This window comes from Chelon labrosus (assembly GCF_963514085.1).
Source record: "Chelon labrosus genome assembly, chromosome: 13".
NCBI lineage: Eukaryota > Metazoa > Chordata > Actinopteri > Mugiliformes > Mugilidae > Chelon > Chelon labrosus.
Genome location: NC_140346.1, coordinates 12,612,521 through 12,629,667, shown reverse-complemented (window position 1 = coordinate 12,629,667; position 17,147 = coordinate 12,612,521). Strand labels below are relative to the sequence as shown.

At 41.8% G+C, this 17,147-nt stretch overlaps 2 protein-coding genes across 3 annotated transcripts in view; both read left to right on the top strand.

Moving 5' to 3' along the window:
- ulk2 (unc-51 like autophagy activating kinase 2) overlaps window positions 1-2,737 on the top strand; it is a 33,299-nt gene extending 30,562 nt beyond the window's left edge. For both annotated transcript variants that reach the window (XM_084559239.1, XM_084559238.1), the window contains exon 27: window positions 869-2,737. In XM_084559239.1, the coding sequence (XP_084415365.1) occupies window positions 869-933 (65 nt within the window). In that variant the 3' untranslated portion in view covers window positions 934-2,737. The remainder of the gene's footprint in view (window positions 1-868) is intronic.
- Window positions 2,738-6,052: 3,315 nt separating this feature from the next.
- On the top strand, window positions 6,053-16,863 carry LOC311498259 (aldehyde dehydrogenase family 3 member A2-like). The gene is made up of 11 exons (XM_084558782.1): window positions 6,053-6,304; window positions 7,386-7,547; window positions 10,841-11,072; window positions 11,732-11,817; window positions 11,901-12,109; window positions 12,208-12,325; window positions 12,492-12,633; window positions 14,464-14,630; window positions 14,769-14,868; window positions 14,964-15,202; window positions 16,415-16,863. Exons 2-11 carry the CDS (start codon window positions 7,386-7,388, stop codon window positions 16,427-16,429), a joined length of 1,470 nt encoding a protein of 489 aa, XP_084414908.1. The 5' UTR covers window positions 6,053-6,304; the 3' UTR covers window positions 16,430-16,863.
- Window positions 16,864-17,147: the final 284 nt, after the last annotated feature.

Here is a 17,147-nt window from a genome sequence, read left to right as displayed (position 1 = left end):
CACAGATTTCTTCACACTTTCTAAATAATTATATTGTTGTTATGTGAATCAATGCAGCCTAAAGTTACTTTACATAGATCTGCAAAAAATAAAAGTGAATTAAAAGATTTTAATGCTGATGGTTGCACAGCATCGTGCTTGGATGCATAGGACTGTAACATCATCTAGACAGTTTTTTCTCATTCATCACCAACTGTCACACCAACTTAACCGCTTCTTATTTAAATCACAGATCCTTTTGCCTAAGCCAGATTTCACTTCATGTCAAACTAATCCCTGCTACTACTGAGCAGGAGTTCTGCAATGTTGAAATTAATTTTACCCTTGGGAGTCATGTTTGTGAAGTCTTTCATTAATGGAAGAGAAAAATTCTAGCAATCTAGTAAAAGCCTGATTCAGTTCTTATGAATATGATGAGACTTCATTTGGATTTCATTTTGAGACACCGTTCAAACCATACAGAGAAAAAAATAACTCTGCATTACAACAAATCAGAGCTGTTTTGTTGTAAACAAATTCAACTCAACAGTGCTCAGATGATGAGGATGATTATGTCGCAGTTGCTCTTCTGTCCATCACCACGTGAAGCCTGATTTGATTGGCCTGGCAGATCTTTGCCAGAGTGTAATCAATTCCCAGCAGAGCAACTCGAGACCAACTTTCCACCCCCCACAAAATGTGGGATGGGATGTTGGTCTGGTCCCAGGCTCGAAAAGGTCACCATTTATAGCAAATTCAGGGTGTAATTTAGGCTAATCATCAGACCTCATGACTATCATCTGCCTGTCTAATATCTGTACTGTATATTACTTAACTATTTGTTTTTAATGTCTTCTGTTAACAAGTTCTTGTTTTGTGTCATCTACAGACAAGGCCAGCGTGGACCGCAGGATCTCAGCTCTGTGCTACTGCACTGTCACACTGTATGAGTAGCGGCCCTCACACAAACACACGCAGAGGGACCACGTCCTAAGACTATTGGCTGCCATGCTCACCGAGCCCTCATTCCCTCCTGTAGCAGTTCAAGCACTTTTCTTTTGTGACGTTTCATCTGTATTCATCATCGTTGTGTTTTTACTGGCTGCATCGCAGACTGAACTGTGACCGGTGCACAAATTTACAACCAAAGATGACAACGGATCGGAAACAAAAGGCTGAAAGCGGTTGTGGACCTTAAAGGATGATCTCTTGTGTGCTTTTTTTTTACGCTATGATGGTGAACACCATCAGATCCAGAATATATATATATACAGTATATACATATGTATATGTTCTGGATATCATTTGTTTTTACAAAAAAGGAGGATTCACAGGACTATGAGACAATGGTGGGGGCTTCAAACAGACTCCACATGAGGTGGTTCATCTTTTTTAAACTCTATCAGTGGTTATTTAGTTGTTATTGTTCTTATTTATTGGTTTAGATCAACATGGGGTCTCCTACCCGGCTTGAAAACCTCAAGTATTGGAGCGGAAGGAAATGGAAGAAATTAACGAAAGGCGTATGGCCGCTCACGGAAACAGATTCAACTCGGAGACTATGTGGACTTCTACATAAAACTCAAGCTTCTGTTACAGAAACTAAACAGCCATGAGAGCAAAGGAACCTGTACATTTGTAACTGCCTTGTTTTGATTATTTTTTTCTTGTGTTGTTAGCTCAAGCACTTTATTGTGGATTGAGAGGAGGAGAAAATAGGAGGGAGGGTTTTCTAATCTCCTGCTCCCACCCTCGATACCCACCCGCTCTGTGTTGATCAACAAGTCTGCAGAAGTGCATACATTTCCCAGAAAACGGCTCAAATTGACTCTCCAAGACTATCAAATATTAACTAAATGTTTAATAGAAACCATTATTATAGTTCTCAGATATGCATTCATAGAGTTAAAGGGGCATCTCACTGATTTTTACACATCAAGATCAGCTTATTCACCATCTGAGTCGTGTTGTGGACTTGGAAAGAAATATTCATTTGCAATGCATAGAAAATCTAATAGTGTAGGTGTGATGGGAAACAGAGGCTCCTGGGGCCTAAAAGTTCTGCTGCTACAGTTTTTAAAAGGTTTTCCAGCTTCCTTAATGTGTTATGTCAAATCAGTGGAATATTCCTTTAACTCCATGGATGGTCAGATTATTTCTGGCATGTGGGAAATTGGAGTACAGTTCGTTTGCAGCAATTTTCAGGGTTTCATGTTGTTCAAGTTACTACTGACAGAGTGACAGATGCAAACATCAAACTAGTATCATTTACAAAAAAAAAAAAAAATAACCCAGTTTCAGTAGTTATATAATAATACATGTAGAGAAAAGCTTTGATTTGCTCGCATCAGCTTCATATTTATTTTGCACTTGCCTTGCAGAGCTGACAGAAACGCATAGAAACCTTTCACAATTTCCTACCACACTGTTTCCTCTTTGACTTCGTAGGAATGCACAAGACTTGCAATTGCTTGGTCATGTTGCTCACAGTATGGAGACGGGTGGAGGGGGAGTTTGTCTGCTCACGTTTGTCTCTGGGCTCAGAAATTCAGAAAGAAAAAAAACCAGAGTGAGCGAGGCTGTTCTGCTGTCACCGCTACAGCGCTGAGCAGCCAGTCAGGTGTCCACTCTAAACCCAGATGAAGTGAAACCGAACGGTCACATCACTTGACGAGTTACCTTAATAATACGTTTCATTTTACTGAGAGAAACTACAGCTTGTTATGTTCCGTCAGAATCTGTAGCTGATTTTTTTTTTTTAAACAAAACTTGACGTTTGCAAACTTGTATATATTTGAATGTGACGCATGTGGTGGTTCATTTCCCCCTTTTTTTTTGGGAGGGGAGTGAGCGTGTGTGAGATTACAGTTTGAGGGGCGTGGATGCTGCCATCAGCCTGTCAGACAAAGAGCACAAATCTTTATATGTAGATAGAAGAATTTGTACAGATTTTATTCATGTCTGCCAAGGGTTTCATAAGGAGAACCTATGTTGGCACAACAGGAGTGTGCCAAAGACTATAATAAAACTTGAGGCAGCTCCAACACTTTCCAGAGAACTCTTTCTACCAGGACTGTTCATTGTTGAGATCACATTTATTCAGTGGTTCTTATGATTCGTCACAATCTGCACTGCCCTAACATCCACTCAGTCCCTCTGCCTCCTTTCTCCCCTTCAAGTCGTCTGCTGTGCTACCAACAGTGTATGTACTGTATGTATGAGTGTATATATACACATGTGCACTTGCCAGGTGTGCATTAAGGCCAGTAGTATCCAGTTAGTGATGGAAAAGGAGGTGCCTTCTTCTTGTGAAAGCAGACATCGGCCTACTCCTCTGTACAGGTGTGAATACATTCTTTTCTGTGTAAAAATGTGTATAAATACATTCACAGGTGGTCTGTGAGCCTGCTCCTCTTATGTACTGTTGTTTTTTCTAGACATATCTGGGTTTCAGTTTTCCCTCATCGTTGTCATGAGCACTCTGAACCACATGAAGCCTTGTACTGCACACAGAGTGTGGAGGGACAAATAAAGCTGAACCCACCCGAAGCTTTGCTCTGTACCATTTTTGGACTGTAAATGAAGACGGACTGTTTTAGATAAAGCATGGGTACCATGTCTGCATCTTCCCCCGTAGAACCTCTAGAATGTTGAATGTACGTACCCCGTCGTTTTGCGCCTCTCCAGCTTGATCTGAATGCATTTTGAAGAACCCTCTCCCGTCCCTCTGCCGTCAGTCACGCCCCTGAAGATGCAACGCTTTCCAAGCACCAATTTTTCAAAGAAATGTTAATGTCATACGTGTCTCTCACCGAGGGGTGTCTCTCTTTGTTCTGTATGGAACACGGATACAGTCTTTGTTATTAAAACGAGAAAAGAGTGAAGCCGTCTCTGTGTGTGCTTTTTTTCTGTCTAGCTTCCCCAGATGTTGAGAGTTATATATAAAAGGATGTCAACTGGAAGCCTCAATGCATGGTCGTAGGACAGGGTCATATTGATCCTAAGCTAGATGCAGCTGCTTTCCTGGCTAGCAAGAGTCCAGAGTCACTAGGCAGTGATGGCTGCAAACTAAAGTCTTCTGGGTAAATTATTTATCCACAAAGAGTCAGAAAATCGACCTTTACCAGTTAAATATCTAAGAACGTTAAAGAAGACGTTCCAACACTCATCCGAGTAGCTTCTCCAGTCTAGGGGACTGATGGGGAGTTGAGGTTTAAATAGGCTGGGCCCCGAAGACAAAGACACACCCAGACGAATACAAAGTAATGTAGTTTATGCTGGATGTACAGACTTGTACATTGGGGAAACAAAACAACCCATCCATAAACGCATGTCCCAACACTGGAGACCTAGCTCGCCAGGAAACGATTCAACGGTCCACCTACACCTGATGGACAAAGGACACTCCTTTGCAGGAAACAACATCCACATTTTAGCCAGAGAGGCCAGATGTTTTGAAAGAGGAGTCAAGGAAGCCATATGTGTCAAATTGGAAAAACCTTCTCTGAACGGGGCAGGTGGACTGAGACACAATCTGCCATCAATTTACGACACAGTCTTGACATCTGTTTCACCCCCATCCACACCTTGAGACTGGAGCCTCTGACTGATAACAGGTCGTTAGAGGACAGGGACAGTGTATCTAGCCGTTAACAGACACTAGTCGTGCCAACATCTGGTCGTTAACAGACACCAGTCAAGCAAGTTTCTGATGGGCTACACCCCCAGACGTTCCTATTTAAACCTCAACTCCCCACCAGCCCCTTAGAACTGAAGAAGCTACTACAAGAAACTCTTCAAGTCCAGCTGCCTTTCTTTAATCTGGATGACTGAGAACCTTCACACACATATTACCAGTTAAATGACTTACACAGTCATATTACGTAGGTTTTGACATTTCCTTTAAATAATTCATCAGTTGCTGCACCCTCTTCCTCATGCGTTCAACACAACAATCTGGAACGTGATTTAAATCCGACTGGCCTCTGTGTTGCATGTCAGCTGATTATAGCAAAGAGTGTGAAAATGCTGTCAGTTAGTAGTACTGCATCAGACAGGGAGATAGTTATCAACGTCTTGTCAGTCTCTACCAACAGCTGCTTGCCGATTGTTAAGCCTTTCCTTATTTACACTTGTTAAAGGGAAACCCCGCCATTGGCTGTGTTTTTTCAGGCATGTCTTGGGAAGCGTTTGACACGTTGCTGTGATAAGGCTGGCTTTGCTTGTTTGCTGGCTAGAAACATGTTGTTGGTTCGTGTTTAAATGTAGGTGAAACGTGGTCTTAATTATAACCATTGTAATAATCATTTTGTAATTACAGTAACAATTTGAAGCAAACGAAAAAGATCTGTTTTAGGTTGGAACAGGACATTATCCCCACCAAACTATTTTCCAACACCTTCAGCGTCTGGAAGGCAAATGGTCTGTACTACAGATCAGTCAACATTGAGGCTTAGCAGGCCCTTTTATCTGAGATGGCTCGGGGCATGCAATTTGTTTAGCCTACTAGAGATGTTCTACCACTTTGTAGTTGCCAGCAACATCTTCCTTGCTGATGTGTGCTCAGTGTTTACGGCCCTGTGGTGTCCACAAACAGGCTGCAAGCTGTGACGAAGGGCAGGTCAGAATGGCTGAAAAAAAAAGCTGAAAGCCACCACTGACGACGCCTGTGAATGTCTAAAAGCATTCATGAGGCTCTTTCTTGCCAACAGCCTTCAGACGGCACAACACCACATCACCAGTTATCTCCGACATTAACAGACTATCAAACATTACACTACTCACACGCTGTCTTACCACATATTACACATATTTGTATTACTTTTACAAATGACGCTGCATGTACATATATATATTTATTTGTCTCTTCTATTAAACTGTTCCTTATATTCTGTTTCTGTTTCAGTTTTGACTTTTTAAAAGTTTAGATTATTTTAAGGGCCTGTGGCATTTTTTGTTCCAATTTCAGTTTGTATTTCCACTGTGTTAAAAAACACAACACACTTTTTCCTACTCAGTGACCATTCAGAGATCCCCTAGTAAAATGGCGGCGATCCAATAACACAACATATATTATCTGTTAGGTATTGAGCCTGCGGCTACATAGTTTGTGTTATTGTGAAGAAGGCGGGGCCTCATTGTGTCATAATGACACAGTGCTTTGTTCTGATTGGTGCTTTCCTTGATTGACACATGCGCAGACCAATCGCTGTCGCCGTTGCTGCTGGCCATTGGTAACACAGCACGGTGTTATAACTTCGTAATTTGTGACCAGACGGACGTTAATAAAAAACAGCTGGTGGAAGCGATAGAGGGACTTTGAAAGGTAAAACATATTTGCAATAACCTGTCTTCATATGTTGCTTTATTATCGCTACATAGCCTTTAACCAGAACACATCCGCTATAGCTAGCTAGATAATAACAGTCACCAGTGTTGTTATTTACTGTTATTACCAAGGAGGCTAGTTCAAGATGGAGTTTCAGGACTTAACGGTTCTTTGTGTTTAGTATTAAAGTAGTAACTTACATACTTGCGTGTATTATAGTGACCAGTGAATATAATGAATTTACAGCTAAAGCTACCAAAGCTACGTGGTTACGTTGGCTCTTTAATTAATTTGGCCGTTATCGACACCATGGATACAGGTTCAGGCCACGCCAAACTCTGTTTACAAAATGGGTCATTGAAGCGTTTCATGTCTTTTGTTGTAATTTAAAACCACGCCCCAGCAATATGAAGCTAAAGCAGCTTAATGTCAGTGCAGTTGGGAAACTTTTTAGGAACAGCTGATTTTTTTTCTTAGCTAGTTTGGCAGTTGCTAGTGCCCTTCAGGCTATTTTACCCAACGGTCACATGCACCGATCAGCCACAACATTAACACCACTGGCAGGAAAAAAGTGAATGACATTGACCATCTTGTGACAATACAGTGTTCGCCCGAGAAACTTTTGGACCTGGCATTCACGTGGATGTTACTTAGACATGTAGCACCCACCTAGACCAGACCAGACACCCCCCACCCCATAGCAATGACACTCCTTGATGGTAGCATCACAAAAACTGTTTAGGAGCAACTAAAAAAAAAAAAAACATGAAAAACAGCACAAGGTGTTGACCTGGCCTCCAAATTCACTAGATCCCAAACTGATCAAGTATCTGTGGGATGCACTGGGACAAGCCTGATCCACAGAGACCCCTCCCCTAAACCCATATGACCCAAAGACCCCGACCACAGGACACCCTCAGAAGACCCATGTCCAGTCTCTGATAAATCAGTTATTTTAGAGGCACATGGGAGACCTACACAGTATTAGGAAGGTGATTTTAATGTTGTGCCTGATCGGTGTATAGCGACTGAAGGATTCAAATGGTGCATCGTCTTTGTGTATGTTGTCGTCTTGAAGATGTCCCGAGAACAGCTGATCGTACAGCGGGCCAGGAAGTCCTTTCAGACAGGGAAGACCAAACCTTTGGAGCACAGGATCCACCAGCTGAAGAGCCTTCTGCGTTTCATCACAGAGAGACGGAAGGACATAGCAGACGCTGTTAAGAAGGACCTCGGCAAGGTAAGTTAATGGACAGCTGACATCTTGACCTGTCACAGCAGAGAAAGCACCGGCCTGTTAACGGTGCCTTTGCTTTATTGCGCCATGTTTGACTGTTATACTTTATGTTTTATTGATTAAGCCAATGGTAATGAACACATGTTTTTCCTGTACTGTGACAAATCTGTTGTCCGACAAACTGACTCAAACAACTAATTATTTAAAGAATGGCCCTTTCTGATGTGTCATTATAGACAAATCATTAAATCTGAAGCCAGTTTGTTTGTTGGAGATTAGTTATCTCTAAGCTTGGAGATAACTGAGATAACTAAGCTTGTATAAAAAGAACTAGGGCACAGACGACTATATTCTTTTGTTCTGTTTTTGTTGTTTTGAAAACTACTCATCAACTTTGATTATGTCGTCTCAACCACACTAATGTAATCAAACACTGTCACATTGCTGTTAGCCTTTTACAGAGTAAGGCACACTTTTAAAAGCACTGTTTTTATTTTATACACACAAGCTTTTTTGGTAATGTTTATAAAAATCAAATCCCAGCTCAGTGCAGCAAAATGTTAGTGCTGGACAATGTAGATTAGATTAGATTATATTCAACTTTCTTGTCATTGCATATAGTACCGGTACATACACAACTAAAAGCAGTTTGGCATCTAACCTGAAGTGCAAATAGCAAAAAAGCAAATAATAGAGAACAAGCTATGACTATAGTAGAGGCTATGACTATTGTATTAAGTAAGTAACTATTTTAGATAGATAGATAGATAGATAGATTTATTTATTGATCCCTTTGGGAGGTTCCCGCAGGGAAATTGACATCTCCATCGCAACCAGCACTTTCAGACATACATGTAGGAAACAGTATAAAAAGCCCAGAATACCAATACACCCAGTGAAGAATAATAAAAATAGTAATACAAAAATAAATATTGACTGTACATGCATGGTTGTTGCATAAATAGAGAAATAAATATTGACTGTACATGCATGGTTGTTGCATAAATAGAGAAATAAATATTGTGACTGTACATGACTGTACATACACTGTTATTGCACTTTACTATTGCAGATTAGTTAAAAAAGTAATTCAGGCCCTTTCCTTTTTGTCCTCCTCCCCCCAAGTGAGTGGTGGTTGTACAGTCTGATGGCACGGGGGACAAAAGAGTTCCTCAGTCTATTTGTCCTGCACCTTGGGAGGAGCAGCCTCTCGCTGAAGGTGCTTCTCTGGCTACTGATGGTCGTGTGCAGAGGGTGACTGGCATTGTCCAGGATACTTGTTAGTTTTTTAAGTGTCCTGCTCTCTGCTACAGTAGCCAGAGGGTCCAGCCTCGTGCCAACCACAGAGCCAGCCCGCCTGATTACAATAAAAGTGTAGCAGGATGATCCTGATGAAGGCCACGAGCCAAACTGCATTAGTCTAATAAAGTTGTTCTACTTACTACAAGTGCTGCTGGAGTATTAGCCTTTCTACATTAATTATTTATTCCCTTATAAGATAAGATAAGATAAGATAAGAAAAACCTTTATTCGTCCCACAATGGGGAAATTGCAGTTTGCAACAGCATGCAGAAACGATATAATAATAGATATATAATAACAGATATATTGCACATATTAGGAGTGCTCATTGTGGAGCCTAACAGCAGCAGGAAGGAAAGACCTTCTGTATCTTTCCTTCACACATCGAGGGTGAAGCAGTCTGTCACTGAAGCTGCTCCTCAGTCCCGTCAGGTCACCGTGCAGGGGGTGGGACTCATTGTCCAGCATGGAGGACAGTTTAGCCAGAACTCTCCTGTCACCCACCTCCCTCACTGAGTCCAAGGGGGCAGCCCAGGACAGAGCTGGACTTCCTGATGATCTTATCCAGCTTCTTCCTCTCCCTCTCTGATCCCACATGGGGGAATTCTTTTTCTGCATTTGACCCATCCACACAGCAGTAATACTAATTTATAGATTTGTATATGCAGTATTCACTATGTATTACTGTAACTAGAAAAAAAAGTCTTAGTGATTTTCAGCTTTAATGAAATGGTTCCAAGAAACATAATGCACCAATGCAGCATAAATACTTTGGAAGTTGAGGGTGTAGCTCTGTAGAGAACTAGTTGTTGTTATTCGTTTCAAATCTTTTTTATTATCATTTCACAATGAAAACACACGAAACAGTGATACATTGCAGATGTATATCACAGCAGTAACAGAAATGCCCTCCACAAAACATCCCAAGGTTGGACTATTGCAGTTTCAAATGGTATCAGAAAACTGATATATCCCACAAAAATTTACATAGAAAAAAAAAAAGGGTTTTCAAGAAGCTTGAGGTAGAACATTGACCCCACCTACCCACCCGCTCACCCCCAACCCCCTACCCCACCCCCTGTCTTTAGAGAAATTAGGTAGAAGGCACACAAAAGGAAGAAAACAAGATAGCGGATTTCCTTTTAGTTAAAGAAAAAAGGCAGTCGGCAGGCTTATCAAAATCAAAATCTTGAGCTCCTCGAATGACAAGGGTTCCTCGTGTTCACGCTCTCCTGTTACAATCTATGCTGCATAAGGATCACGGAAATAGGTCAAAAAGGATTGCCAGGTCTTATAAAATTTACTCTCTGAGCCTCTAATTGAAAATCTTCTCTTCTCTCGAGTAACACAGCGCATAACACCTTGGAGCCACTGAATATGTGTGGGCGGGGCCGTCCCCTTCCATCTAAGCAGAATGGCCCGCCTGGCCAGAAGCAAGGAGAAAAGTTGTTGTTATTAATCAGGACGTGGCATTCATCTTTGAATTTATTTTCATGCCTCCTCTTAAAACGTCTGTGGACTCGTTCAAATGCACTTTTAAGAACATTTGACAAGAGTCACATACTCAGTGATACTGATACTCAAGCAGAAGTTGTTTGTGTGCTTCTGTGGGGATGAGCTCGACATCATTAGGCCAGGTAGTGCTGTGAGAAAGATGAATCTCTTCACTAAAAGTGTGAATGTGTATCTTACAGTAATTCATAATCATCTGTTACAATCTCATAGCCAGCATTATATAAGGACTGACTGGCCTGCTAGTCATTAACAAACTATATTTATATAAACTTCTGCTTCTGATGTGACTCTTTTGAAGGAGATTACTAATAATTTTTGCATCCAGTAGAGGTTTTAGAGATATCCATGGCACTGTACATTTACAGTAATGATCATTAATGTGTTTCAGCTGAACAAATCAATATATATATGACGAAACAAATGACTGAAGTAGCAGACAAGCTGGGAATGAGCACCGGATCTATGCATGTGCTTTTCAGAGTGAACACGGGACGGAGCTTTTTGAGACGATGGGACTGGAGGGAGAGATCAGTCTGGCTATAGATAAGCTGGCAGAGTGGGCAGCTCCTCGGCCGGTGGAGAAGAACCTCGTCACCCTAACAGATGAGGTCTATGTTCAACCGGAGCCCCTGGGAGTGGTGCTCATAATTGGGGCATGGAACTATCCCTGGGCCGTCACCCTCCAGCCACTAGTTGGCGCTATTGCTGCAGGTAGGATGCATAGCCACATATATTTATTTATCAGTATGATTAAATATGCATAGCCCATGTGTTTGCAGATGTTCCATACGTCTGCTCTGTTGGATATGCATTTATTCACTTCCTTGTTTAGAGTTAGTTAAGATGATTGATAACTTATACTAAAATTGTTGGGGTTGGGCTTTGGGGGCTGATACTGTTACGTCAGAATGGGTTAGTGATTGCCCCGTGTTTCCAGTCTTTACATTATGATAAACTAACGGTCTACTTGTTTGACACTGTTTTTTTCATATGTTGCATGTTTTACTTGGATATTCATCATCAGCTGGCACAGATGAATGTAAACCATTAACATCTTTTTAGATGAATCTGACATTAAGAAAGTCCCTTGAATTAAATTATGCCTGGTATGACATGTTCAATTTCTTTTTGCTTAAGCAACAGGGACAGAGTATGTGTCTGATGCAGACAGTACTCAAATGTCCTCATTTGTTCAGTCTCAAAGTTTCATAAAGTTAGTATTTATTGTAGCACCACTGTATTCTTTCAGACGTATTTGGTTTCGAGTTTTCCCTCTTATTTGCCATAGTTTTTTCAACATCTTTGTGTCATGCAAGTGTTTGGCCATTGCCACCATCCCGCCATTATGTCTTTTTTTTTTTTACTTTCAGGTAATGCAGCAATAATAAAACCATCTGAGGTCAGCTCTCATTCTGCCAAGGCCATGGAGGAACTTCTACCCCAGTATCTAGACAAGGTGAGCCTCCTTCCTTATTGGACTACAATATGTTTTTACATCTCTGCAGTCTGTGTTAAAGTGCTGGGATACGCTCTCTGTAGGATCTGTACCCAGTGGTAACAGGTGGAGTGCCAGAGACCCAGGAGCTGCTGAAGCAGAGATTCGACCACATTTTCTACACAGGCAACAGCACAGTGGGTAAAGTGGTGATGGAAGCTGCATCTCGCCACCTCACCCCCGTGACCCTGGAGCTGGGAGGAAAGAGCCCCTGCTACATCGACAAGAACTGTGACATCCCGGTGGCGTGTCGGTAGGCGTTCTCCATTAGCGCTTCAGGAACCACAGAACACGGTGCAGCTTCAAAGCATCCGCAGGGTGCTAATTATTATTACTTTTCACCCGATACAGTCGCATCACGTGGGGAAAGTTTGTGAACTGTGGCCAGACGTGCATTGCTCCAGACTACATCCTGTGTGAGCCTTCCATCCAGAGCAGAGTACTGGAGGAGATCAAGAAGTGCATCAAGGTCCCTTTCAAATAACTAATTATTTTTGTGATAGAAATTTCAAAACAAATATGTTTTAATTTGGCTGCATGAGAATGTGGTTATTGAAAGAACAAAGCTTCAGTACTTTGTCTTTCTATTGGTCTTGTATTCTGAGATAATCTTCCTTTCATGTGACACATTGTAGGAGTTTTACACCGATGATCCAAAGACCTTTGAGGACTACGGACGCATCATCAACCAGCGGCACTTTAAGAGAATTATGGCGCTCATGGAGGGGAGCACGGTTGCTGCTGGTGGAGATGCTGACGAATCCCAGTGCTACATTGGTATGTTGTGTGTTTTTTAAGAGTTCAAGTTGTCAGACGTGAACTGATTGTGGTAGTGGTTAGCTCAAGAACCAAGCTTTTTTTTTTTTTCCTCCATTCAAACTGGTGTGCACAAAGTGTTTATGAGCACCTCAGTCTGTCTGACCAAATGCAGGTTATCACTGAGGTGAGAAAAGCCTGCAGTTCCTTGGATGTTTTTGACTTCCTGGACAATTTATTGCATTGCTCTTGAAGGAATATTTCTTTAGATTATTTAAATGATACAAATCAATCAAAGAAAAGCAAAAAGAAGGAAGGAAAATCAGCTCATTTCAAATCTGGGCCTGACTTTTTCCTCTTGCACTGATTAAGGGATGTGTTAAATAAAAACACAAAGATTTAGATATTGTATGTGTTGTTAGCACATTATAATCATCTATAGTAGCTCAGGTGTCCCAATCCATTACCACTTTTCCCACCTCTTCGTTGGGAATCCCACAGCGTTTACGATTGTAGAAAGCTGGGGCGCCGAAAAGGGGGGGTAAAGGAGACGGATTCTAGGGGCCCATGATTGAGGGGGGCCCAGAGAGGCCCCTAATGATGATGAAATTATAATACAGAAAAAATAATGACACTAAGTTATTAACTAACATATATTCACAAATGTTTTATTTTCAATGTCCTGGTAACAATAACTGTATTTGTTTTGGAAACATCAACGCCTGCAGGGCCCCCCCTTCCCCCCTCTATTTATGTAAAATGGTTCAGTCCGACTGGATCAGCTGCAGGTAGCGCACTGGCGGTTTGTCACACAGCGCCACAGCGGGCAAGAAGGAGGAGACGGCAGTATGCCTCAAAAATCAGGCAGCCAAAAAAGAAAAGAAATTAAGAGAGGAGAAGGAGTTGAAGGGTCGACAATATGTCACCGAGTATTTAAAAAAAAAAAGGGGGGTTTGTTAGTTGTGGTGGAAAGTTATGGAATATTAACTTTCTCCCTGTCTGTGGTCTATAAACTAGCTCACTTTTCTCACCATGTTAGCTCAAGAAAACTCTGGATTTTTACATTTTACTGCTATATTAGTTAAATAATCAATCCAGTCAAACATTTATCAAGCTGTTCTTATTCAATAATAGTTGATTTCCCCTCTGTCAAAATGATGCCTCATTCTGAACAGAGTCAAGTGCACCGTCAGCCCCCAACTTCCCCTGCCCCTGAACCAGCCCCAGTATGTAAAATAGCATCAAAAAATTTCGCCGCTATGTTGGGGGGCCCTGTAAAGATTCTTTTCATGGGGCCCAAAATCCCTAGCGGCGCCCCTGGTAGAAAGCATATACGTGTCTAATCCCTCGATCATAATCTGCAGCTGCCCTGTGGTCCACCTCCAGTTGAATCCACAGACATAAATGGGTTTTTGTCCAAATAATACAAAGTCAAGTCAAGTAGCAGGCAAGAAATAGAAAAATTGAACAAATTTCAAAGGCACTGTCGCATAATCACCACTGAACAACATGGAACGAAATGGCAAAGCTGGACTGAGAGACCCGGGTCTTATATGTAGGCTTGATGAGTATATTGGTTGCAGGTAAATTCAATCAACCAGGGAAGAGGGATGGAGATAGAGAGGGAGCCGCCCAGGGATTAGCTGTCAGGAAACACACAAGGAGGGGGAGCAGGATACAGAACGCCGACAGTTTCCCTGTGGTAAACATTTGAGAAACTCAGTCAGCCATATAATGCGCTCCTATCTCTGCTGGCTAATTTAATTTAATCTTGTTCAACTCTGTATATAATTTTGCAGCATACTGTATATATTTGGTTAATACTCTGAATGATCCCCCGTCTCCACGCAGCTCCCACTGTGTTGAAGGATGTGACGAGAGAATCCAAAGTAATGCAAGAGGAGATCTTTGGGCCGCTGCTGCCCATCATCACCGTGAGCGGTGTGGACGAGGCCATCCAGTTTATCAGTGAGAGAGAGAAGCCGCTGGTGGTCTACGTCTTCTCCCATGACAACAAGGTACAGTGCGTCACCTTCACACATGTTTGTTTCCTGTTGTTCAAGCTAACATTTAGATGTAGCTGTTGTGGGGTTGATTGTGAATAGTCACTCCACACTTTGACTGACTTCCCATCACTCTTCCTCTCTGATAAACAGCTGATTAAAAAGGTGATTGCTGAGACGTCCAGTGGAGCTCTGCTAGCTAACGACACTCTCGTCCACTTTACTGTCAGCGCTCTCCCCTTTGGAGGAGTTGGTGAGTGTACGACACTGAGACTCACTTTTGATTAGCAGAGCTGAACCTGACGCACCGTCTGTGACTGACTTCCCTTCTTACTTTCTCTTCTTCAGGTAACAGCGGTATGGGCTGCTACCACGGCCGCCACAGCTTCGACCAGCTCAGCCACATGCGCAGCTGCCTGATCAAGCAGCTGAAGATGGAGGGAGTTAACAGCATGCGCTACCCCCCTCACACTGCCAAGAAAATGGGCTGGGCTCGGTTCTTTCTGCTCAAGCAGGTCAACGTGAGCAGGCTGCGCCACATGATGATGCTGGCCGTGCTGGTCGGCTTGGCAGCATTTGTTGTGCAGGTAAAGGAATCAGTAATGTAGATCTTGCTTCTATTTTGTTTCTTTCTGCCCTTAATCCTATAATCATCATATTTGTATTTAAATATATACACCGATCAGCCACAACATTAAAACCACTGACAGGAGAAGTAAATAACATTGACCATCTGACAGTACGATGTTCTGCTCGGAAACTCTTTAACCTGGCATTCATGTGGATGTTACTTAGACATGTACCACCCACCTAGACCAGACCAGGCACCCCCGCCCCATAGCAATGACACTCCTTGATGGCAGCAGCCATCCCCAACAGGATGCAGCCTGACACAAGCACACACACAAAAAACGTGTAGGACTAACATGAAACATGAAAAACAGCACAAGGTGTTGACGTGGCCTCCAGCTTGTCAGATTCTTTGAGCCTGACATTAAATGCAAATGACATTTGTGTGAATGTGGTCTACTGGATTAAGAGGTTTTGCTTTATAATGCTTTTCTATAGTTTCTAGGAAGTTTCATGGAGTGAAAATTAGCGACCAAGTGGCAGCTCTGTTCAGTATATAAACAGTTTTCCAGAACAGTTACATTTAAACATCCGTATTTCTGATGCCTCCACACTGGTGACAGCCATGGCTCGTGTTTTCAGGTTGCAGTTCTATGGTTTAATTTACAGATTTACAGAACAAGATGTCGCTATCTTGTCTTATCAGGGCTAATTATTCGTTAATGATTGACACACACAGTTTCTCCATTGTTCCATCGTCTAAGCTGACCTCAACTGCATTTATGTTTTTATATAGCAGGATTTATGTAATGATTATAAAATACATATATTGCCGCTTGAAGATAGATGCACCTTTTTATTTTCACCAGTGCGTTTTTTGTTGACATCTTTGTAAGTAATAAAAAAGACATTTTCCCAAGTTAATCTGATCAGTACTCCTCCCCCCCGCATACCCACAATCCTACAGTCCCGTACCCTCATACAACAATGGCTTTGTGTCCGGCAGACAATGTGTGGTGTTGTCAGGGAAATATAACCACATAATGCCCCCTCATCTACCCTCCCTTTAATTACCCAGCATGCTTCACTCCCCACGGCTAAATGGCCTCTTTTGTTTCCGCCAAACCCACCACCTTTGTTGACATCCACACTTGTTTTGCTCCTGTGAACAGTTAAACTATCTGCCATCTTTGTATTTCAAACAGTCTGGTGTCTCGTGTTGTTTGCAGAGGTTCCTGCGATGAGGCCCGAGGTCTGAAGTTTGGCGCAGAGCTGGTGATGGAAGGAGGGCCACCTTTAGTGAAATATAGCCCTCCTGAGAGTTACTGATCCATGTCATTTCATATTCCGACACATCTGAAGGATTTGTCCCATAAATATGTGTGTTTCATATCTGTTCTTTTACACTTTAAGCTGCTATTGAAGTTTTAATCATTTCACTATTATTTTTTAAATATAATTCTACATTTAATTTTTAGTTACATATTTTACTTTTAGGTTTTAAAAACAAACCTATTAAGCAGTGATTCACTCCAGAATGAAGGTCGGTGTAGATACAGACTACAGCATGATGAGCCACAACTGAGAATGTTTTATCTACCTGTAATAATAATACAGTTAAAATTATTTTACTGTTTTCCACTCTGTCTGCTATTAAACATAAAAAAGAGTTTGAAATTTGGTGTCTTTACTTTCTCTTAACTATTTTTCACTTTGGACAAAATCCATGTATTGTTTAGTGAGGAATGGCATATTATTAACAAGTTATATTGTGTTTATAACCTGCCTGCTATGACTGATAATGTTTTATCAAGATACGTTGTCCTCCTCTATGACTCTGCGGGTAAAAGATTAGCTCAGCTAGATGCTATAAAAGAAGGTATAGTGAGTGAATGTAAACGTGGGGTCTGTGTGGGGGGCGGTTATCAAGGGTCCCTGTGTTGGAAGCTCCCGGTTACCGTG

Bases quoted from the DNA above. Each gene is read 5' to 3' on its own strand.
- LOC311498259 (XM_084558782.1), top strand. From the start codon at position 7,386: ATGTCCCGAGAACAGCTGATCGTACAGCGGGCCAGGAAGTCCTTTCAG. The intron at 11,818-11,900 runs GTGAGCCTCCTT...CGCTCTCTGTAG, and splicing joins TACCCCAGTATCTAGACAAG to GATCTGTACCCAGTGGTAAC. The intron at 14,631-14,768 runs GTACAGTGCGTC...TCTGATAAACAG, and splicing joins TCTTCTCCCATGACAACAAG to CTGATTAAAAAGGTGATTGC.